Raw genomic sequence first — 25973 nt, forward strand, 5'->3', positions numbered from 1 at the left:
ATTCATGGAAAAACGTACAGTTAATGTTTCGGCCCAAAACGTCCATTGTACATTTTTCCACAGATACTGCCTGGCCTGCTGAGTTCCTCCAGTGCTTCGTATGTGTTGCTCAGATTTCCAGCATCTGCAGATTTTCTCTGATTTGTTTCCAGATTGCACTAGCTGAGAAACCAACAGAATTCTACAGCTGACAATGAATGAAGGCGACCAAGTTCAAGACAGATGATTAGTGCTTATCCATTCAATCTACCCAGATGAATTAGTTACATGAAAGTGTGCTAAAATGTTGTGCAACCAGTTAGCATCTTTATTACTTTTCAGCCACTGTTCTACTGCTAGCTGGAAGAAAAAAAGTCAACTTTTCTTGCCACTTAAGCACTTATGTTCAAATTAAGCGATTTGCAGTTTAAAAAAAGGTCCAATAATTAAATGGAATATTTTATGCATTTAATTATATAAATATTCAAAATGAATATTTTAATCAAATAAAACACTGCCTGAGTACATTATCTAGTCAGTTGTATTCTGTAAGTGTGCAATCAAAGTAATGAAGTGATATTGGATTTCAAGGAATAAACATCAAACAGATACAACTTTTATGCCTTTACTGCGAACAACAATGGATTTGCAAACATAAAGACCATAGTTGAGGTACTTTTTGATTAATGAAACCTTGCCAAATGCCAACCTACTCATTTAAGATTATTTGTGGATGAACAGTCAATGATTAATAGCATGCTATCAATAATAAAAGGCATTTAAAAGTTAACAGAGTCTGAAAAGTGCCATTTTGTTTGAAAAATTAAAAAAAATTATGAATAGCAACAAACTTTAAAAATTAGACTCATGGTTTAGGGAAATTCACTAAAGGATAAAGTAATGGAAAATGTCTAACCAGGAAGCTGGGATGACTCGCATGTTGGAATGTTCGTTCCTGTATTCCCAATGGGCATTGCAGCACTCAGTGGAGGCATAGGTCCAGGTGGGAGGTAACCTGAAAAATCAGAAATATCGAAATAAATTAAAATGGATCTTTCAACAAAGACTAAATAGAGTCAAAACATGTTCTCACATTTCTTGTCTTTACATATTTCACATACATCATATTTCAAGATTAACCTGACTATACTTCCACAAGAATTTACGGCAAGTTCTTTTATGCTGATGTCATCTACTGAAGATTTAACCAAATCCTCCTCCACTCACCTCCCTTTCATCTAGCAGAACTATTTCAACAATTTCCCTTTTGGCACCCCACTTTCTTCAAAGCAAAGGTGAAGCCCCAGCAATGCCCCCCTTTTCATCAGCTACACAGAATACTCCATGTTCCAAGCCAACACCAGTAATGCTCCCCACTCTTTATCCATTACATCAATGATTGCACTGGTGCTGCTTCCTGCGTTCATCAATTTCATCTCTCCTCTCTTTCTCAAACTCTGTCTCTCCATCTTCAGAGACAGATTATCTGCTGACCTTTTCTACAAACACACTGACTCTTAGTTATTTTGACTCTACCTCTTCACTCACAAAAATGCTATTCCCTTCTCTAAGTCCCACCACATCTGTAGCATCTCACGATCGGGCTTCCCATTCCAGAACATTTGGAATGTCCTCTTTTGGCTCAAGACAGAGTTTCTTTTCCGCCATTCACTCGCATGTCCTCTATTTCCAGCAATCTGCCCTCGCCCGATGCAATGTCCCCTTACAACCAATTCAAAGAACATTGTTCTCACCACCTAATTTCCATAGGGATAGTTCTCAAGGTGATTCTCTTGTCCACTCGTCTCCCCACAGATATACCTCTAAATCTATCCCTATGATTGGGACAAGTGCTTCACCTGTATGTCTATTAATTAGTGCAGCTCTTTTTACAATGGTGAGACCCAAGTCAGACTGAAGGACCAATTTGCTAAGCACTCTACCTCTTTCTGTTGCAACAGCCAGATCTCCCAGGGGCCACCCATTTCACTCAAACTTCCCACTCATATTCTGGCATATGTGCTCATGCTAGACTACGAGTGGGATGATGAGACCAAACTCCGGTGGGAGGAACACCTTATATTTCCATCTTATAGCATTGATTTCTCTACCTTCCAGTAACCACTCCACTCTTTTTCAACCCCAATTTCCCCTCCCCCCACACTGCCCATTTTGGTGGCCCTCTCACCCTTTCTTTTCTCCTCCACTGTCATGACCTCCCTCTTGTTCATCATTTTCTTCACTTTATTCCATGGTCTACTGTCCTCTTCCTCTAATACAATTAATGCGCATTTGGAAAAACAGCTTCCTTAGGGAAAGTTAGCATGGAATTGTGCAGAACAGGTCATGCCTTACAACCTGATCGAGTGCTTTGAGGAGGTGGAGGTGATGAAGGTACTTAAAGAGAGAAGGAAGTGGATGTTATCTACAAAGACTTTAGTAAGACATATGATGTTTCCTCATGGTAGGTTGATTCAGAAGATAAAGATACAAGGGATGCAGGTGAACTTCAAGTTTGGATTCAAACTAGCTTGTCCACAGAAGACAGATTAGTGGTGGAAGGTTGAATTTAAAGGTGGAGGTCCATGACCAATGGTGTTCAAGGATCAGTGCTGGGAACTTTGCTGCTTCTGATATTTATCAATGATTTGGATGAAAATGTAGATGGATGGATGAGCAAATTTGCAGATGACAGCAAGCCTGTAGGAGTTGTGAGATATAGATCAGTTATAGATTTGGGCAGAGAAGTGGAGATGGAGTTTAGTTCAGGCAATTTGAGATGTTGCACATAGGAATGTCAATGAAAGGAGGAAGTATACAGTTAATGATTGACCCCTTAATAGCAGTGAGGTACAGAGATCTTGAGGTTCGGGTGCACAGAAGTGGCTATGCAAGTAGAAAAGATGGTAAAGGCGGCATATGGTATGTTTACCTTATTGGTAGAGGTGTTGAGTATTAAGAATATGCAAGTCATGCTGCAACCATATAAAACTTTAGTCAGACCACACGGTGTACTGGAGCAACACGCACACACAAAATGCTGCAGGAACTCAGCAGACGAGGCAACATCTATGGTAAAGTGTACAGTTGACGTTTTGGCCAAGACCCTTCATAAGGACCAGAGGGGGAAAAAAAGGAGTCAGAGTAAGGAGGTGGGGGGAGGGGAGCAAGAAACTCAAGGTGATAGATGAAACCGGGAGGGATGATGTGAAGAGAGCTGGGGAAAAGATACAATGCTGGAGAAGGGGAATCTGAAAGGAGAGGACAAAATACCAAGGAAGAAAGAAAAGGGGCAGGAGCACCAGAGGGAGGTAATGGGTGGGCAAAGAAGTAAGGTGAGAGAGGGAAATGGGAATGGAGAATAGTGAAGGGGGTAGGGGGTCATTACCAAAAGTTCAAGAAATCAACGTTCATACCATCAGGTTAGAGGCTACGCAGAGGAAATATAAAGTGTTGCTCCTCAAACTGAATGGGGCCTCATTGCGACAGTAGAGGAGGCCATGGATTGATATATTGGAATGGGAATGGGAAGTAGATGGAGCCTAGGTGCTTACTGAAGTGGTCTCCTAATCTACGCTGGGACTCACCAATATACAAGAGACAACACTAGGAGCTCCGGATGCAGTAGATGACCCCAAAAGACTCATAGGTGAAGTGTTGCCTCATCTGGACAGTTTGGGCCCTGAATGGTAGTAGGAGCAGGTGTAACACTTGTTCCACTTGCAAGGATAAATGCCAGGAGGGAGATCAGTGGGAAGGGACGAATAGACAAGCAAGTCGCTTAGGGAGCAATCCCTGCGGAAAGCAGAAGGGTGGGGGGGACAGGAAATGTGTTTGGTGGTGGGATTCCGTTGGGAGATGGAAGTGGAGAATTATGTGCAGGATGCAGAGGCTGGTGGGGCAGTAGGTGAGGACAAGAGGAACCATATTTCTGGTGGGATGGTGGGAGGATAGAGTGAGGGCAGATGTGCACGAAATGGAAGAGATGCAGTTGAGAGCAGTGTTGATAGTGTAGGATGGAAAGCCCCTTTCTTTGAAGGATTAGTACATCTCCTTAGCTCTGGAATGAAAAGCCTCATCCTGAGAGCAGATGTGGCGGGTCAGAGAGGAGTTGGTTTTTATTAATACAAGTGATAGGGTGGGAAGAAGTATAATCCAGGTAGCTACAGACATCAGTAGATAGGCTATCTCCAGAAACAACGAGAAAGGGGAGGGAAGTGTCAAAAATGGACCAGGTAAATTTGAGAGCAGTGTGGAAGTTGGAGGCAAAGTTGATGAAGTTGACCAGATCTGCAAGGGTGCAGGAAGCAGCACTGATGCCGTCACTGAAGCTGCGTAGGAGACATTGGGGAGTGATAGCAGTGCAGGCTTGAAACATTGTCTGTTGCACATAGTTGACAAAAAGGTAGGCATAGCTGGGACCCATACCAGAGCCCATGGCTACACCTTTTGTTTGTAATAAGTCAGAGGAACTGAAGGAGAAATTATTGAGAGTGAGGACAAATTCCACCAGATGGAAGAGAGTGGTGGTGGAAGGGGAACTGGTTGGGTCTGGTGTCCAGGAAGGGCAGCTTTGAGGCCTTCCTGGTGGGGCACAGAAGTGGTGTATAGGACTAGATTCCTCATGAAAATAAGATTATCAGGGCCAGGGAACTTTTAAACCACTGAAAAGATCAAGTGGGTGTGAAGTGTCACATATGTAGGTAGGAAGGGACTGAACCAGGGGGATAAAACTGAGTCGAGGTATGCAGATAAAGTTCAGTGAGGCAGGAATGAACAGAATCAATGGGTCTACCTGGACAAGCAGGTTTGTGGATCTTGAGTAAAAACTAGAAATCGGAGCTGTGGGGTGAGGGAACTATAAGGTTGATGGCAGTGGATGGAAGATCCCCAGAGTTCCTTAGTGGGAGCCCATTTGAGGGGTAAGTAAGAGGGGGTTATCTGACTGTTGCTGCCAGGTCTCATGAAGGTAGAGGTCAGTCCATCAGACTACAACAGCACCCCCCTTATCTGTGAGTTTGATGGTGAGGTCAGGATTAGTGTGGAGAGTGGAGAGTAGTGTGTTTAGAAGGAGTGAGGTTGGAATTGGACAGACGAGTGGCAAAGTTCAGACAGTTGATGTCCCATCGGCAGTTAGTGATGAAAAGATTCAGAGCAGGCAGAAGACCACAGTGGGGTGTCTCGGAAAAGGAGGGGGCTTGAAGATGGGAGAAGGGGTCATCAGTGCGGGGTGGAGAATCCTTGCCAAAGAAGTTGGCATGAAGACGGAGGTGGTGGAAGAAGAGCTCAGCCATGGTGGGTGCAGAACCTACTGAGGAGCATGTGCAAGGGGACAGAAGTGAGGCCCTTACTGAGAACAGAATGTTCTGCCCCAGAGAGGGGAAGGTTGGAGGGGATGGTAAAGACCCAGTATGGATGACAGCTGAGATCAGTGTGGGGGGAGGGATAGGGGATTGATAGTGTCAAAACAGCAATGAAAAGATCCCGAGCAGTTCTGGAAGGATGTGGAGACTGAGGGGAAGATCCAGAGTCAGTTTACCAGAATGCTGCCTGGATTAGAGGGTATGAGCTATAAAGCTGGACAAACTTGGTTTTTTCTCCCTTAAGAGTCAAAAGCTGAGGGGAATTGTTTTAATCAATGAGAGACATAGGCAGGGTAAACAAATTTTTTTTACCAGGGTAGAAATGACACACCCAAGAGGACATGCTTTTAATGTTGGAAGGGTATGTTTAAATGCAACATGAGAGCCTTTTTATTTTAAACACAGGGATCGGTAGATGTCTGGAATAGGTTATAAGGTTATAGTAGAATAGAAACATATGGGTAATATAGAGGAAGATATTTAGTATAAATTGGCATCAAGATCGACATATCACAGGCCGAGTGGCTTATTCAATGCAATACAATTCTATGTTCTATCCACAATGTGCTTTCTTAACTACCGCTGTTATCAGCATCATTCATACCTTTAGTCCCGTCACCAGTTATTTACATAATGAGTAAAAACTTGAGGCACCAGCAGTAGTCCCTGCAGCTCATTACACCATTATAATCATGGGAACAAAAACATTTGTTTGTCAGCCAGCCAGTCTTCTATCTAAACTAATGTTACCTCCTGCACCATGGCCTTATCTTTGGGGCAGCACCTTACCAAATGCCATCTGGAAATCTAGGTACCAGTTGCATTTTATCCACAGCACATACTGTTTGTCCAAAACACTCCAATATATTGGTCAAACATCATTTCTCTTTCACAAAATAGGATGAACTGTGCAGAATTAACAAAATTTTCTCAGTGCTCCATCTTTAATTATACTTATAACTGCTTAAGGTTTCCTGCTTTGTTTCTCATTCCCCAGCTGAATACAGGCTGAACTAATAATCTTCTAAATTAATGAAGCCTACTTTGACCCAAAATATGTTTGATTATAGAAAATTAAAACAAATGCACTAATTGTATCAGCAAACATTTATTTTAAGACTCAAAAAGCAGTACATCTTAAGACTCAATAAACCCCCACAGCTTTATTTCTCAAAAGAATGAGTTGACTCCATCTATTCTGTAAGATCCTCACATCAGCCATTGCCATTACTGTCTGGTTTGGTGCAACATCCTCTAACAATATATGAAAACTGTATGAAAAAAGGTCATTGGCTGCAATCTATCATCATTGCGAGACTTACCTGTATATGAAGCAGGTAGAAAAAAATCATTAGGTATGTGACCCACCCACAAAACTGCCTTTTCTAAAAGCTCCCTCTTTAATAGGGCTATTACAACAAACTTCATGCTATCTTAAAAGTTTCACACCCCACCCACCAAACCAATTAATCTGATCAACCTTTCTAATTAGACCTCCACCCCCTCCATTATCTCAGTCACTGCACTGTAAATACTTTAAGCCACTTTTAATAAATGCTGTTCACAATGTAAATACATGCTGGTATATACGTATGTATTTATGCACATTTTAATCCATATCTGTACCTCTAACTTATTTTTATAGAATTCTTTACTCTGTATAACTGTTGAGCGTTGTAATTTCTGTTGCATGTAGTGCCAACACACCACAGCAATTTGCTAATACAGCAAACTCCAGTTAATTGGAACACATTGGGACAAGTACATTTTCGCCCAATGAAACGATATGCCAAAGTTTCTTGGAAATAATTAAAAAGGTATATTAAAAAAAACAATTTAACTGAACAACAAATACAGAACACATTAGAACATTACCACAGTATTCATCCAGTGTACACTGCCATGTGTGGTGTGTCAAGGGATGGGTAGCACCTCTGGTGAAGGGGCTTGTCAAATCCATTATGGGGTAGCTCACTCAACCATTGGTCCCCACTGGGCACTCAACTCTCACCTGTGGCTCCAAGGAGTTGTTTACATGTGACAATGGCCACACCCCAGTACAATGCTTTGACGGATGGGCTAACCAGGTGAGCGTAGGTGGTGGGCCTCATACCCTGATGAAATAGGGATATGACTGTTGTCGCATGTGAAGCCAGCTCTGGTGGATTAGGCAGATGAGATCAGAGATCCAAATGCTATAGAAGACAGTTCTGCAAAGCTTTATGGAGAGCAAAGGGCATAAGGCACAGAAATAGTCATGGCTATCCACTGCAGCCAAGGAAGTCGCCACTTCCTGATGACTACTTGCAGCATTAGCCCCAGACTTCCGAGACCAAGACTGTGGAACTGTCCCAGTGCAACAGCTTTCCCACTATAACTATACTGTGTATGTTTCACTGTCATCATAGAACCAGATGGACAACCAACACGCTGCTCTGTTCTTTTGATTAATTGTAAATTAACAAAATTAGCACAGAAACCAGTGCAGATAATGGATTGCTTTCATACAATGCTTTTGACAATTGCATCCTCCAAATATGCATTTTCATTGTAACAGTCAAGATGACTGTCGATAGTGAAAGCGCTTCATTTTCACTCTTATCTGTTTCTGGCATATCCTAGCCTGAGTGCTTGAAATTATAGTGATCAAAACAATTCTCAATTGTCTTGAAATGCTTATATTACTGCTTTTTGAACACAAATGCAACTGACACTAGTTAGAAACTGTACAGCAACAGTCCCCTACCCCAATTAAGCAACATAGTATCCCAAATAAAGAGATGAAATCTTGGCTATTATCTCGATGAGCAAATAATCAAATGCTCCAATTAATCAATGGACTAATTAACCAGAATCCATTGTACATGTAAATATAAATAGTTATGGCTGTATTGCATTTCAGTTGACCAATTTCTGAAACTAATTTGCCAATTCAGTGTAGCTAGTTCTACCTTCATATCCTTAAATACCAGTCTTTAATCTATTCTTCTGTCTAACAATATATAATATAGTGCCCCTTCTCCATTCAGTTCCACCCACCTAATACCCACACATTTCACCCACTGGCTCTTCCCCACCTGGTGACGTTTTACCTGTTCCTAATGGCTCCTAATGGCTTCTATTATCACTTTTCTTCCTTATCAGATTGCAGCACTGGAGCCTTTATCTCCATCCAGCTTCACCATCAACAGCCAACTAATTCCATCTTGTTTTATTTTGTTCTGTCTCTATCCACCCTTTCCCTAATTAATCTCTTCCCATACCTGACGATCACACACAATCCTTCATTACCATCTCTCCATCCTCAGTTTATCGATCACCTCTGGCCAGTGGTACCCTACTTCCCCTCTTCTCTTCTTACTGGTGCTCTCCGCTCTCAGTCCTGATGCAGAACTCCTTTCCTTCCACTTCAGATGCTACTCGGCCCACTGGGTCCATCCAGATTATTTGTTGCTCAATCAATTGTTCTTGCCTTGAGCACCTTCACCGTCAGCCATTAATTCATCCCATTCCACAGTACCAGTTCTGGTATTACCTGCTCCCTTCTTGGCCACACATGCCATTCTCATTAACTATCCTAAAATTACTAATTCCTCATATAGTCTCCTTTTTGTCATTCTGATTTTTGCAGTTTATATGCTGATAGGACATTCTCCAGGATAATTGCTACATCTTTCTGATAAACTTAAATGATTTCATCCCTTATATGCTTACATAAGAACTTTGCCTTTGATTTTTTGGAGAACAAAAAGGAACACTAAATGAACCTTTCACTTCCCACTGATGTTCAAGTCAAAAGAAATTACCTATAAAGATAAAGGATGGTACCATACAAGAGCAAAGGTAACATTTAGTCTTAATTACTTCACTTTGAAGGAACAAACTTGAGGCTCACAACATATTATCTTGTTCAGTGTCCTTAGCTACTTCAGTGAAGTGACATACCAGGTGGTGGCTGGACTGGATTGAAACCAGGACGCATAAATGGAGGTGGTGGCGGCGGGGGTGGTGGTGGTACTCCTGGATTGAACGTAGGTGGTGGAATTGTTGAAAAATTTGGAGGCTGCAGTCTATTAACAGCTGGAATCGGCTGAACTCCAGGCATCTGCAATAACACATTTTTACAGTAAAATTCTGTAATATTTTTAATGCACCTCATACAAATTTATAGATCAATATGATTTACATTTAAAAACATTTATCCATTTCTTTTCAACAAATACTCTCCCCCCCCCACAGCAACTATACAAATAACATAGAAAATAAAAGCTAAGTGCGGTATACAAACCAGAGCAATTCAGACTGACTGGATAGCGACTTTTCTTGACTGACTAGGATTTCAACTGCCGCTTAATGCTAATATTGATATAATCTCCCTCTTTGCTCCTAATCCTAAGGACTGCTAATTATGAGAAAAAAAAATGTAAATTGAGGATGAGTACTCAGGAGACAACTGGATTGCACAGTAGAATTGTGACAACTCAGCAGTCAACTGTTCGTAGTCCTGATTAACTAACACATGGCTCTCTCACCAACTCAAGAGTGAGCTGGGGTCCAATGCATGTATAGAAGAGCTTGCGTCGGGGTCCAGAATACTAAAAATTATGAACATGGACCAGTGTGCAATCAAGACTGGGATCTGAATTCCTTGTACATTTCCTACTCCCTTTTGGCTCAATGTGCTGAATGGCCTATTTATTATGCTTCTATGGAACATTTAAAAAGCTAAACAAAAACATAAAACAGCATTATTAGGAATAAAAATTCAAGTGTGAAAATATTGCTTTACTGCCACCAAAATTCCATAATTCTAATGTTGCAGAAATTTGTAACTCAAAACATTCTTAACTTATGTGATATCATTTTAATGAGTGGAAGTGGGCTGAAAGGCAGTGATTCAGTGCCAATGCAGCTGAAGGAAAGGCACACCAATAGCATCAAAAGATTGAGCATTGCATAACATGTTGAACTCTCTCATGGAATTGTCAATTCTAAAGGGTAGAACTATATTTTGCAAAAGCATTAAATAGATGACAAATCAGTGCTTAGGATGGCAAGGATCAACACAGAAATGAAATCAGCCACCATCTCAGACTACTGAAGGGATATAGATACTAAACACTTAAGATATGAAGAAAGTGTATAGCAATCAGCTATATGTTGTGCACACAATGACACACTTCCTTCATTTCAGAAAGACTACAAACAAATTAGGGTGACTCTGGTCTTATCCTCAGCAAATATTTAAATATTCACAAGTTGGCTTGCACCTATGGCAATGGAATCAGAATTCCTTTATCCTGCCCATGGAAAGATTGCACTCAACTAAATATAAATAACTTGGAAAATATCATAGTTCATTCTTACCTGTGTAGGCATGGGCAGGGAAGTTTGGGGCATTTCTTCTGATTGTGTTACAGCCGTGCTGCCATTTTCAGGAGTATCAGCGACAGCTGGTGGTGCCTTTGTAATATTCTTCCAATCTAATACAAATCAGAATCAAACACGACAGCTAATTCATACAGTCCTGTGCAAAACCCTTAGGCACATGTAAAAAATCTGTAAAGCAAAGATACTTGCAAAAATAATGAATGGAAAAGTTAAAATATCAAAAAAAACTATAAAGAACAGTAAACAAAAAAACTAAATTAAACCAGTATTTGGTTTGACAACACCACTCTTTGCCTTTAAGACTGCATTAATTCTATTAGATGTAGCAGTCCAGCAGTTTTAGAAGAAAATCAGCTGCTAGGTTGTTCCAAGCATCTTGGAGTATTTGCCACATTTCTTCTACAGATTTTGGCTGTCTCACTTGCTTCTGTTTCTCCAGGTAATCCCAGACAGCCTCGATGATGTTGTTATCAGGGTTCTGTGGAGGCCATACCATTTGTCGCAGAACTTCTTCTTCTTCTTGTCACTTGAGATAGTTCTTTATAACCTTGGCCGTGTGTTTGGAGTCACTGCCCTGCTGTAGGATGAAATTGGGACCAATCAGACGCCTCCCTGATGGAACTGCATGATTGATGAGAATCTGCTTGTATTTCTCAGCATTGACGATTCCTTTAATTCTGACCAGATCACCAACTCCATTTGCAGAAATACAGCCCTGAACCTATAGGAAATCTCCACTACACTTCACTGTTAGCTGCAAACACTCATCTGTGTAGCGCTCTCCAGCCCTTCTATTAACAAACTGCCTCCTGATTGAGCCAAAAAATTCAAATTTTGACTTACCAGTGCAGAGCACTCACAGCCATCATTCAGCACCCCAGTCCTTGTGATTTTGTGTGCGAGTCTCTTGGCTTTGTTTCCACTTGAGAGGAATGGCTTTTTGGCAGCAACTCTTCCATGAAAACTACTTATGACAAGACTTCTCTGGACTGTAGAGGAGTGTACTTGGGTTCCAGTGGTTTCTGTGAGTTCAGAGTCGATAGCAGTTTTTGACATCTTCCAATTCAGAAGAGATGTCAGTTTGATGTATCCCTTGCCTGCTGCACCCAGTTTCCATGCCCAACCACTGTGTTTCTGGTCCTCAACCATGACCATTTCTTTGTGCTTCTTCAAAAGAGACTGGACAGCAAATCTTGAAACTCTTATCCGCCATAAAATTACTGCCTGGGAGAGACTATGCTGATACAGGGTGATCACTTTGTGTCTTGTTGCTATGCTCACTCTTGCCATGGTGTAAGAACTGATCATTTGAAGGTTAAACTGTCACATCCGACACACCCTCATCCTTTTGGATTGGTTGTCCTTTGCCCAGTTTGATTCCTTCTACACCTGTTTCAGTTAATCAGTTTAGCTCATTCAACTCAATTTTGTCATTGATCATTAGTACCTGGTTATTATACACTGAGTTATACACCTACAAAGCAATCAAGTTTTTATTTGAAAAGTGGTCCTTTACTTAATGTTACTTTCTTTAACAAGATACAAAAATCTAACATTTCTTTTCATAAATGAATGTTCCGAAATCTAAAATATATTCTTTTCTACTGACACACTAACACAGAAGACAAAATCATCTAAATCTAAATTTATATTAATAATCTAGGGTGCCTAAGATTTTAGTACAGTAGGTGACTGAACAGGAAGTGGAATCCTTCACATTTTCTTATGGGTTGACGAGACCATGGTACAACATATGTTGTGTCCACAGGCACATATCTCCCACAGGTTAATCACTACAAAATCTCACCTGTCAAATATACTTATCACCAAGGCTGCAGAACTGCAGAAAGAATGGATTGCATACCTTTCCACTATTTAAAGATAAAAATTGGAACTTCAATAGGTTCCACCTTATATTATTTCGGCTTTCCAAATCAACAAGTGATCAAAACACTGGTTAGGTGATGCTTGGTACACTGAGTGCAATTTTAGTTGCCCTACTAAAGGAGAGAATGCAGGGGATTCACCAGAATGTCGACTGGATTGAAGGATTTTAGTTATGGTGACTAACTAGATATGTTGGGTTTGTTTTCCCTGAAGTAAAAGAGATTCAGGGGAGATTTGACAGAAGTATACAAGATTGAGAAGCATTGTTTCTGATAGGCAAAACCTATCAGAGTAGGCTATTAAAACAAGGCAGTATAAGTGGTGGGAGGAAAGGGAAAGCTTTTGTATTTGCACAGAAGATGGTTGACATCTAGAACATTCTAAAAGTGGTGATGATAAAAATCAGATATCATTCAGTTTAAGAGGCATTTACAAAAACCATAGAAAGATACAGTTCTCCCGACTTAGGCAAGTTGCATTTGCACAGCTAAGGAAAAAAACTCAAATGGATATGAAGGGCTCATTTCTGCACTCTGTGATTTGAAGTGAAGCAGGTCTACTCCTGAATTCAAATTCTCTTGTAATTAAGGTCAAGGCACCATCTGTCTTCCCAATTTCCTGCTGGTCCTCCACGTTAACTTCAGGTGGTTCATTTATCAGGAAATTTGTCTCCCCCAAACTTATCCTACAGGCAATCTGCAAACTTTGTCTTCCCATTTTCCCAAGTGAAATAAATGTCTTTGCATTTTACCTATTATTATATTTTTTCTGCTGCACCTTCACCCACTGACTTCTCTTCTTCCCCCCCACCCCCATGAAACTTCAATACATTCTATCCAACCCACATGGCAAGCAAGCTTTCTATCAGCAGCAAACTTGTATATACTTGCTTCCTAACTTCATCCGAATCACTGATGAGAGGTTGTGGACATCTGGTAACCCTAAACCAATCACTGAAGTACCCTTGGGCCAAGGCCTTCCACTCAAAATTAAACCTACCCTGGCATTGTTTTCTGCCCTGTGAACAAACCTTCAACCCAGTACTGCCACAGCAATGCACTCTCATTTTGCTTAATAATCTCATGTGAATAATAATGCCGAAGGCCTTCTGAAAAATCAAAGCGCACATCACTGCTTTCTCCCCTTATTTATCTGCTGATAGTTTTCCTTCAATAAATTCATGTGAATCCTGTCTAATTCTGTTCTTATTTCCATCTGCTTTGACACCAACTGCTTTATAATATTCCAGACTTGAGTCACTCCACAAGCCAGTCCAACTAATTCATGTTGACATATTACAGATGCTAGAATATACAGTTGATTAACAATGTGAAGAATTCAGCAGGTCAAGCAGTATCTGCGGGGGGAGAAAGAAATTATACAGGACTTTGACCAGAGATGCTGACAATTTGTTTCCTTCTACAGATGCTGTATGACCCGCTGAGTTCTTCAGCACATTGTTTGTAACTATTCGCTGTTTCCCATTTGTTCTTCTTAAATAGTGAAGTTACATCAAGTAACATTGCCATTTCTAGGAACCATCCTCAAACCTAATGAAATTTGGAAATGACAATTTGTGCATTCACAATTTCAAAGATTCAAAGTACATTTATTATCAAAGTATGTATGCTGTATACAATTCTGAGATTTGTCTTTCCACATAAACAGCCACCAAATGAAGAAAAACCATGGAACCTGCTCAAAGAAAGACATCAATCTCTCAACACACAAAAAACAAATTACACAAAACAGCAAAAAAAAATTAGGACAAGAACTCAGAACGTAAAATACTAAACCACAAACCATCGAAACATAGACAGTCGAGTTCAATCTAACCCTATTGTTCATTAACTTTAGGTCACAGAGCCTAAAGTCCATCAAAATTGCAACAAAATGGAGTGCTCGGAAACATCACTGCCATAGTCTCCAAAAGATGTAAACAATCAGGCCCGAAAAATTTACCCTCCTACAGTATACTGAAATAAAGTATCTAATTTTATTGAAAACACATTCTTTGAAAGAAAATATTCAGAGTTGACAACAATTACCTGGGCAAAGCGTTTCACTGTCCAACATTCCACCTTCACACAAACGCTCCAGTTCTTCCGGTTTAACTTTATCCCAAGGGATATATGAAACTCCAAGCTCCACATCCCAAAACTGCTTGTATTCTGCTTTCATTCCTTTGTTTAAGGCCCAGGCAATCTGGGGGAAAAATGTAAATACTGTTTGCATCATTTTGTTTTGCTCAAAATCTAATATTTGTCCTGTAATGAGATGTTAAGAGGTCTGCTCCCTCAAAATACTGTTACGAGTATTTCTATTGCAGACATTTCAGAAACAACATAACTGAAGTAAGATTATTACATTTCTGAGGAATTATAATTAATTCTACCATTTACTAAACAAATTCTTAAAAATATCCTTGCTTGAATGGAAAACTGAAAATTCATCCTAATCCTACCAACCTGATGGACATTCTATGCCCTAGCAGAATTAGCAGAGGGGTATACCAACAATGGATACATTCCATAAATGCTGCGCAGAACAATAACAAACCATTTGGCCACTAGAAGTTACACTTGACAGAACTGAGCCCCAGTTCAGTAAACCACGTACTTCAACGTCTGCACAACGCATACCTTTATAGGCTTTTGATTAACTTTGAATGTTCCTCTGCTAAGTTTCTGTAAGGCTCGATATGCATCTTGTCTATGAACCATCACAATGTAAGCGCAGCCTCTTGGAGGAATCATCTATAATAGAACAAAAGGTAGATTAAGAACGGACCAATCTGTAATAGAGCCAGAAAGAATATACAACCATTACAAACTAACATGCTGATAAATACTTATTAAACAAAGCACTAACTTTCATCCTCTCTCCACAAATGCTACTGGATCTGTTTATCCATAGAATTCTGCTTTTATAACTAATCACTACCAGGTTTTAATTTGCATTTGACTGTACATACAACTGTTTGTAATCCTGTTATAAAGACACTGCCATTGCCACCACACGTTGCTGTTATCATGCTCTCTATCTTCACATTGACTTGCTATATCCAAGAAGAGCACTTATACAAGAACAAAACTATTTGCAAAATTACTTCAAATGTTACATCATATTCTGGTATTCATTTACAATGACAAGGAAGCATTCTTGTAGATAAGCAGGCTATCCAGTCCATCACACCTCTCATCTTTCTGTAGGAGCTAACCAATCAGGGCCCCACCTCTGCACTTCCCACATACCTCTTCCATTATTTACTTGACTCTCCTTTGCTAGATCTGCTTTTGTTGTTCAGTCGTTTAGTGGAGTCTGACTCTTTGTGACCTCATGGACCATCAGATCCATAAGGTTTTCACGACAAGATACTGAAGTAGATTGCTGGGCCTTTCTTCTGCACAGCTACTGCTGCCGCCCAGGTTGGGACCCAGCAGGGTTTGAACTCAGGACCATCTGCCTTGAAGTTCAGTGCTGACATCATTACACCACAAGCCGGCCCTAAATAGCTTTCTGCGCCACTAAATTGTAGACCACTTAAAGTTCACTTACTCTCAGGTTCTTCCCTAAATTACCTTACAGCTCTGTTATATGGTTGCTAATCCTTCTACCACTGGAAAGAACTACTTTGACTATGAAATTCCACCTCCCTCCCCATTTGAACAATTCTAATAAACTTCTAAAATTTTCCCCTTCTAGACCAGAAGTAAATTAAATTTTGACTCATTAATGCTATTTTTATAAATCTCCTCTGCCACCTATCTACAGTTGCAAGAAAAAAAACTTTATGAACCCTTTGCAATTACCTGTTTTTCTGCATTAATTACTCATAAAATGTGGTTGAACTTCATGTAAGTCACAATAATAGACAAACACAATCTGCCTGAATGAACACACAAAAAACTGTACTATTTCTCATCATTACTGAGTACATCATTTCAACAATCTCAGTCTAGGTTAAAAAAAATACAGTTGGCCCTCCTTATCCGCGAGGGATTGGTTCCAGGACCCATTGCAGATACCAAAATTCACGGATGCTCAAGTCCTTTATTCAACCTATCTCAATGCGGTGGATCTTAGGACCCAGTGGAACCCCAGACCTTATTTAACCTGTCTTAGTGTGGTGGACATTAGGACCTGGCAGCAGAACTCTAAGTCCATAATCATGATCATGATTGAAAACAAAGCGGAAACAATAAAGTGATCGGAAAGAGGTGAAACGTCACTGGTCATTGGAAAAGCGTTAGGCTATGTCGGTCAACGATCGGAACAATTTTAAAGGATAAAGTGAGAAAGGCTCTGCCCCGATGAAAGCTACAATTATTACTAAGCAACACAGTGGTTTAATTATTGGGTTTTTGATCCTCCACATCAACCCGGCATGGTGGAGAGCGCACTCAGGAGTGGTCTGTCACTCGATTGAACTCGGGAACTTCCTTTCCTGAACCTGAAACATATGTTCTTAAGTGTTTTATATGCACAGAAAGGTAAAATATATACTATATACTAAGACAAACGTCTGACTAACTGACACTAAATAATACCGGATGTCCCTGTTCCAACTTACTTAGTAGGAGAACTGCTGATTTTTTTCCATCCCGATCCACAATAACCCACGCACATCCTCCCATATACTTTAAATCATCTCTAGATTTCTTATAATACCTAATACATTGTAAGTGCTATGTAAAATAGTTGTTATACAGCATTGTTTAGGGAATAATGACAAGAAAAAAAAATCTGCACATGCTCGAACAACAAGTGCTGGAAGAGCAGTTCCGGGTTTTCGCGATTCGGGGTTGGTTGAATTTGCGCATGCAGAATTCGCTGATAAGGAGGGCTGACCGTATGTGAACCTCTTGGATAATGCCTCCTACAAAAGCTATTTGGAGTCAGGTGTTCCAATCAATGAGATGAGATTGGAGGTGTGGGTTGCAGAGGTGCCCTGCCCTATAAAAAGGCAGATCCTGCTCTTCTCAAAACAGATCTGTTTATCTGCACCATGCCTTGATCAAAACAACTTTCTGAAGACCTTATTAGAAGAATTGTTGAGAAGCATGAAACTGGAAAAGGCTACAAAAGCATTTCTAAAGACCTGACTGATCATCAGTAAGAAAAATTGTCTACAGATGGAAGAAATTCAGTACTGTTCCAACTCTTCCTACGAATGGGTGTCCCACAAAGATCACACCAAGAACACAATGTGCATTGCTAAAGGAGGTGAAAAAGAATTCAAGGTTAACAGCAGAAAACTCTAGAACTTGACAAAGTCTCTGTTCGCGTGCTTACTATCAGCAAAACACTGAATGAGAATTGTGTTTGTGGAAGGACACCACGGAGGAAATCACTGCTCTCCAAAAAATACTTTGCTACATGTCTCAAGTTTGCAAAAGGCCACCTGGATGGTCTATAATGCTTCTGAGACAGTGTTCTGTGGACAGATGAGACAAAAGTTGAACATTTTGGCAGAAATACACACAGGTATATTGGGAGGAAAAAGGGCACTGCACACCTACACCAAAACCTCATCCCAACTGTGAAGCTTGGTGGAAGGAGCACCATGATCTGAAGCTGCTTTGCTGCCTCAGGGGCTGGACAGCTTGGAATCGTTGAAGGAACAATGAATTCAAAAATTGTATCAAGACATCTTACAGGAGAATGTCAGGGTAGTGATCCATCATCTTAAGTTTAATAGAAATTGGATGATACAAGACAATGAACATAAGAACATATGAAATAGGAGCAGGAGTAGGCCAACTCGCCTGTCGAACCTACTCCCCCATTTAGTAAGATCATGGCTGATCTGGCCATGGACTCATCTCCACCTTTTTTTTTCCCCATAACCCTTAATTCCCCTACAATGCAAAAATCTATCCAACCTTGTCTTAAATATATTTACTGAGGCAGCCTCCACTGCTTCATTGGGCAGAGAATTCAACAGATTCACCACTCTCTGGGAAAAGCTGCTCCTTCTCATCTCCTTCCTAAATCTACTCCCTCGAATCTTGAGGTTATGTCCCCTAGTTCTAATCTCACCTTCCAGTGGAAACAACTTTCCTGCCCCATCCTATCTGTCCCTTTCATAATTTTATATGTTTCTATAACATCTCCTCTCATTCTTCTGAATTTCAGCGAGTACAGTCATAGGCAACTCAATCTCTTGTCATAGTCTAACCCCCTCATCTCTAGAATCAACCTGGTGAACTTCCTCTGCACCGCCTCCAAAGCTAGTATAGCCTTTCTCAAGTAAGGAAACCACACAGTACTCCAGGTGAGGCCTCACAAGTACCCTGTACGGTTGCAGCTTAACCTCCAGCTCGTAAATTCAATGCCCCTAGCAACGAAGGCCAACATTCCACTTGTCTTCTTGATAATCTCCTGCAAATGCAAACCAACCTTCTGTGATTCAAAATGATCTGAAACACAGGAGTAAATCAACAAAAGAATCGTTTAAAAAGAGAAAAAAAACTGTGTTTTGGAATGGCCAAGTCAGAGCAGACTAACTCAATTGAGATGCTGTGGCATGGCCTGAAGAGGGCTGTTTTGTGCAAGGTATCCCAAAAATATTGATGAACTGAAATAGCTTGCATGAAGGAATGAGCTACAGGAAACATTTGGTGGAGGTTATTGCCACTAAAGGAGGTTCTACCAGTTAATAAATACAAGTGTTCACAAACTTCCAGCCTGGACTGTGAATGATTAATAAAATGTCAATAAAAATATGAAAAGTACAGTTGTTTGTGTTATTAGTTTAGACAGAGGGTATTTGTCTATTATTGTGACTTAGACAGAGATCAGACCACATTTTAAGAGCAATTAATGCAGAAAACCACGTAATTGCAAAGAGTTCACAAACTTTTTCTTGCAACTGTACAGAATTAATTCTGGCCCATATCAGCATGGAACTGACACTTGTATAAAGTAGACCACAAATGGTGAGCAGAACTGTCATGTATGCGCAGAGGTAGCTTTAGATTGGAATGTTATACCTTACATCTTGCTAAGCAACACCAACCAGCAAATATGTAACACATAAACATATGGTAATTAATTTTATGCAATGGCACAAAAAGTAATTTTGCTTTACAAATCTTAAAATTACAGTTTCCCCCACCCTTAAATCTATTAATTTAATTTCTGAATAAAGGATGGATCCGATCCCAGCAACACTCAAGTATGAATTTTGCACTCAAAAATTACATATGTGCAGCAAAAAGCATTTTTTTAAAAACTAAAACAGGCAAGTCAAAGCCAGCTTAGATCTTACAACAGCAATATATTCATGACCCAGCATGTTTTCCTTGGCCAAGGCAAGAATCCAGCTCCATACAATGAAAAATAGATAATTTATACATTGGTACTTAATCCAATGCAACAAATGAATTTTCATTGATAAAATATACTTACATTCAAAGATTCTATCTGGCCAAACTCTTCCAAAAGATTTGCAACATCCTGCTGGGTTGCTCTTTTATCCAGTTGTCCTATCCAGAGAGTTGTGCTACAAACTGGATTCAAGATGAAAAAGCTTAAATACAGGAATATTTTTGCCTTAACAATATGAAATGTTTAAATAACAAGTGTGATTTGAGAACAGAAATAGCCCTTGTGTTTAGAAAAAAAATTCACTTGCAAAAACCAATGATCTTAGCTAAATATTATGAACATAATTTTTTTAAGGTTAGTTGCAGAACAATTATGTTCATAAACTACATTAGTGGCAGAATGTTCCTTTAAAATATAATCCAATGTGTCTATGGTGGAAATAAGAGGATTTTTTACTAGACTCATTTTACCCACCGCTGACAATTTTAGACTTAATTGGAGGAAGCCCTTTTTGCCGTCGTTCTCGCTCCTTTTCTCGTTCACGTCTTTCTTGACTTCGGGATCGAGGAGAGTGTCTTCGCCTTTCTCTAGATCGTGATCGAGAACGTTTATGTCTTGATCTTCGGGACCTCGAACCTGACCGAGAACGTCTCCTCTTCGGTGATCTGCGAAAAATAAAAGAAATAAAAGCTGTATGTTCCACATGAGGTCTCATAAATCAATCTATACTTTAACAACCAGTCTTCTGAACAAATACAAATCCTTCCAATTTCCACAAAATAGCTAAAACTGAATGTCAATGCTAATAATTAAAGACAGCACTGTTCTCAGTACTCACATTCTGAACTGTAAGAATATCTTTCACATCAGCTAGGCCGCCTATTATCAATTATGAACAGATAACAAGATCTCAATTAAAACCTGGTTCCAGAAATGAATGGAATTTGTGAAGTTGATTAATGCACCTATTCTGCTGCAATCTGTCAGGAAGTTTGACTCTTAAAGTTATTAATTTATAAATTTGCATTTCAAACTTCCAAAGCATGTCTATGTATTCTGAATTTTTCCTGTAAGTTCTACCATGAGGGTGAACAGTGAACTGCAAAAATGATGGCCATTTAGCAATCATTTGAGTATAAGAACATAATACTGTCAAATTTGTTGTCTATGAGAGAATAAACATTTAGTAGCCAACAATTCAAATTTATCAAGACATAACATATAAACTATGTAGATTGACAAGTATTTAATTGCCAATGTATGATATAGAAGTTTCTAATTTACCATTTCTGCTCCTACATCATGTTTCACCAATCTCCATTCGATGATCATGGATACAATTTGTGAAAACTTGGAAAATTAGGTGTGAAATTTTCTTGCATTTCATTTGTGAGGACAATGAACATTTAAATTGGATGCAGGTTGGCAGTGGTAGGGTTTGCATGCCATATTTCGCACAAGTTGAAACATTTGGATCCTTGACTTCCTCCTTGAGAGACCATGTCAGTGCAGAGGGGAAATAAGTTCCTTTCCATTGACAATCAACACAGGAGCACCTTAAGGATGTATGCTTAGACCACTGCCTAACTCTCTCTACACTCACGACTGTTTGGCAAGATACAGCAAAAACGCCATCTATAAATTTGCTAATAACTACTGTTGGCTGAATCTCACATGGTGACGAGGAGGTATACAGGAGTGAGATAAATTGGCTAGTTGAATGGTATCACAACCACCTTGCACTCATCATCAGTAAGAGCAAGGAATTGATTGTGGACTACAGGAAAGGGAAGTTGGCACACCAGTCCTCTTCACTGTGTTAGCAGTGGAAAGGGTGAGAGCTTCAAGCTCCTGGGCATCGACATCTCAGAGGATCCATCCTCGGCCCAAACAAACACAAAGAAGACACACCAGCAGCTATACTTCATTAGGAGTTTGAGAATATTTGGTATATCACTAAAGACAAGAAAATTTCTCCAAATGTTCCACAGACAGCATTTTAACTGGTTGCATCACCGTATAGTATGAGGGTCCAAAGGATTGAACAAAAGCTGAAGAGGGTTGTAAACTCGAGACATCTCCATCATGGGCACAAGCCTCCTCACCATTGAAAACATTTTCAAAATCCAGTAAGAGGGCAGCACCCTCTCTGAGGCCAAAGCTGTTTTTGTCTTTTTTTAAAATGTCTTTATTTTTGAAAAAAAAAATACTGGATATTAAGAACTTCAAGTTCTGCAGGACTACCCCATCAGCAACTTGATCATAGGCAGAGGAGCTGGAGGAACTAGACTTGGTGTAGATCATGCTGCTGCCTGCTATAGAAAAGTATCAGAGTTGGCGCGCGAAGGTAGTGTGCAGTCTAACAGTTATTGTTTTAGTTGTTTTTCCTCTGTTCACAAGACCCTGTTGAAAATTGGTAATGTGGAATGCTGCAAGTCCAGTTCACCGGTTTATTGGCGGGACCAACAACTGGGGGGAGCTGCCTGGCCTCAGTTGAAGAATAGACAACGGTGAAGCTGCAGGCTTGCCAGTTTGCAGTCCCCAGAAGAAGTCGCAGCCCATGTCCCGAGGTGGGTGTCCTCTTGGTATCATGCTGCCTCCAATGCTCACTTGGAGGAAGATGGATTATGTTGCCCTTGCCAACAACATACATTGACTTAAGGATTTACTGCTAACTTATATACATGTGCTTTGCGCTGTGTGTGACTGTTGGCACTGTTTTGTACCTTGGCTCCAGAAGAACACTGTTTCATTTGGCTGTATTGATGGGCATTCATGTATAGTGAATGACAATTAAACTTGAACAAAAGACAGTGCCTCAAGAAAAGGACATCCATTATTAATATAACTCACCACCTGGGACATGTCGTCTTCATGTTACTACCATCAAGAAGGAAGTACAGGAGCTTGAAGAAGTTTTAGGAACTGTGAGTGACCCCCACCCCCGCCATCAGATTTCTTAATGGTCCATAAAATAAACACTACCTTGTAGCGGTGTGCTACACGCAGCGCTGAAATAACGACACATAGTCGATGAGCTGCAGCTGCAAAAGAGATTTATTCAAACTTCGCGGCCTCGCTTTAAAGCCTTCCTGATCCCGCCCTCCCCGGGCAGGAATGCTGTAGGGGGCACGTATTCACAGTCCCGTCCCTCGCGTGGGCTTTTCCCCTTGCTGGTGAAGCAGACTTGGTGCCCTTTTTGGGACTGGCCTCAATGCCAGCGAGTGCACTGGGAAGTGGGTCGCCACATAACCCCCACCCCCCCCCCAAACCGGCGATACACCCCCCAATGTCCACAGTCTGGGCCGGACTCTGTTTGGAAAGTCTGCCTCTGCGCCGCGGTGCCGGAAACTCGACCGGTTGCACCAAGTCCACATGGGCCGGTCTGAGTCGGTCCACTGTGAAAACCTCCTCTCTCCCCCCAATGTCCAGCACGAATGTGGACCCGTTGTTTCTGATCACCGTAAACGGCCCCTCGTAGGGCCGCTGTAGTGGCGCCTGATGTCCGCCCCATCGTACAAAAATGAACTTATAGTTTAGCAGGTTTTTGGGTACGCAGGTCGGGTTCTGCCCATGCTGCGAAGTGGGTATGGGGGCCAGGTTACCGAGCCTCTCGCGTAGTCTGCCCAGGACTGCTGCGGGTTCTTCCTCTTACCCCCTTGCGGCTGGTATGAACTCCCCTGGGACGACCAGGGGTGTGCCATAAACCAACTCGGCCAACGAGGTGTGCAGATCTTCTTTGGGCGCTGTGCAGATTCCGAGCAGGACCCAGGGAAGCTCGTCCACCCAGTTAGGTCCTCTCAGGTGGGCCATGAGAGCCGACTTCAGGTGACGGTGGAACCGCTCCACCAGTCTGTTCGACTGTGGGTGGTAGGCAGTTGTGTGGTGCAGCTGTGTCCCCAAAAGGCTGGCCATAACTGACCACAGGCTGGAGGTGAACTGGGCGCCTCTGTCAGAGGTAATGTGGGCCGGTACACCAATGCGAGATACCCAGGTGGCGATCAGTGCCCGGGCGCAAGATTCAGAGGTGGTGTCGGTGAGCGGGACCGCCTCTGGCCATCTGGTGAACCGGTCCACGATAATGAGGAGGTGCCCACGATATCCACATGAATGTGGTCGAAACGCCGGTGGGTGGGGTGGAACTGCTGCGGCAGAGCTTTGGTGTGCCGCTGCTCCTTGGCAGTTTTGCTTGCTGGAACCATAGGTGAGGTTGTAGCGTCCAGAAGCTTGGCGGCTTTAACAAAACTGCATTAACAGATGTGGCGTCGTTCATCTTCGGCCCAAATATCGTTTGGGCCATTGGGGTCACCAATTGTAGCAGTGTGCTACACACAGTGCTGAAATAACGACACGTAGTCGATGAGCTGCAGTTGCAAAAGAGATTTATTCAAACTTCGCGGCCTCGCTTTAAAGCCTTCCTGATCCCGCCCTCCCCGGGCGGGGATGCTATAGGGGGTGTGTATTCACAGTCCCATCCCGTGTGCGGGCTTTTCCCCTTGCTGGTGAAGTAGACTTGGCGCCCTTTTTGGGACTGGCCTCAATGCCAGCGTGCGCCAATTTGTGAGCCGGTTTGAGTGCGCTGGGAAGTGGGTCGCCACAACCTCACTATTTTGCTCTCTTTTAGCACTATTTATTTTTATATTGCTTTTTGGAACCTTCAGTAATTTATGTATTGTCCTGTATTGCTGCCACAAAACAAATTTTATGACAGATTTGTTTTTAATTGTAAAGATACAGCATGGTAACAGGCCATTCCAGCCCAACCAGCCTGCACTGCTCATTTGCACTCATGGGACCAATTAACCCAATAATCCATGTGTGTTTGGAACGTGGGTGGAAACACACACAGTCACGGGGAGAACATACAAACTCCTTATAGACAGCAGTGGGAATTAATTAACCCTGGTCACTAGTGTTGTAATAGCATTGCGCTAACTGCTATGCTACTGTGTCACCCCTAAAATAAAACTTATCCTAAATTATATTCACTGAACAATTTAAAATGTGTAGAATTATTACCCCAAAAAAGGAGGAAATCCACACAATACAGAACAGTTGCCATGACGTACTGCGACACAAGTCCATAAGAACCTGGCTCAGAAACTGCTAGTTCAGAGTTACAATGATCAAATGAAGTAGGAAACTAAATTATCAGCTGAGTGCAAACAGAAGAGAAACAAGTGCCTAAAGTTATTTGCTTACTTTTATAAGGAATCGCCTATGGAAGTAGGCGATTTAAATCCCTTAAACTTGACCTCAATGTGCTTATGGTGATCTGGGATTTAGTTTCTTCTGCCTGTTCCTGCTCCATAAATGTTGAAAACAGTAGTTAACCAAATACCATCACTAACTTAAAAGTAAACAATTTATCTAGCATCTTCCAAACCTCTACACCCTTTGTGTCTTGCGCTAATTTTCAAGATACACCTACTCGCACTGCCCTCCCAGCAGAAAATAAGTTCTCTTAATAATTTCTGCTATATATCTTGAAATCTTCATTTGTCAATTTGACAAATATATTTTGCACATCTTTAAGTCCTTCCCAGCTGAATTTACCAGATCTGCTCTAAAATAACTTAGCCAGGGTTTCATACAGCTGCACCCTGGGCACCAAAATATAAAGGCCAACATTCCCACTTGTAATTCCAATGATTCTCTGAACTAGCTGAGGACGCTGTCAAAATGTATTTGTTTAATTATTCAGAAGTATGTTGTCCAGAATATTCAAGTGACATTTTCTTAATGTCACATTATCACCATTACTTAACACTAGCAAATCATCAGTTATCATTCATTCGTAGCATTAATAAGAATGGAGCAGTGGTAGGGCCATATACCTCTCCAAAAATGACTGGCAAAAATTTTTGCTCTGAAATAACTAAGATTTACAAGCATTTCAGAGGGCACTTTCACTGCACTGATGGCTCCTCACAGCAAATGATATTTCTTTCAGCGTGTCCCCTCTGGGAACCTCAGATAAAGCACAGAGGCTTATGTAAAACATCTATTTGAGACAAACCA

The 25973-nt window shown here is 41.1% G+C and overlaps 1 protein-coding gene across 1 annotated transcript in view; it reads right to left on the minus strand.

Moving 5' to 3' along the window:
• LOC132393187 (SR-related and CTD-associated factor 4-like) overlaps window positions 1-25973 on the minus strand; it is a 73641-nt gene that overhangs the window by 3533 nt on the left and 44135 nt on the right. Inside the window, exons 12-18 of the mRNA XM_059968126.1 lie at window positions 20427-20617; window positions 20034-20134; window positions 15263-15376; window positions 14669-14825; window positions 10710-10825; window positions 9288-9447; window positions 896-994 (exon numbers count right to left, since the gene is read on the minus strand). Of these exons, the coding sequence (XP_059824109.1) occupies window positions 896-994; window positions 9288-9447; window positions 10710-10825; window positions 14669-14825; window positions 15263-15376; window positions 20034-20134; window positions 20427-20617 (938 nt within the window). The remainder of the gene's footprint in view (window positions 1-895; window positions 995-9287; window positions 9448-10709; window positions 10826-14668; window positions 14826-15262; window positions 15377-20033; window positions 20135-20426; window positions 20618-25973) is intronic.

This window comes from Hypanus sabinus, chromosome 4 (assembly GCF_030144855.1).
Source record: "Hypanus sabinus isolate sHypSab1 chromosome 4, sHypSab1.hap1, whole genome shotgun sequence".
Taxonomy (NCBI): Eukaryota; Metazoa; Chordata; class Chondrichthyes; order Myliobatiformes; family Dasyatidae; genus Hypanus; species Hypanus sabinus.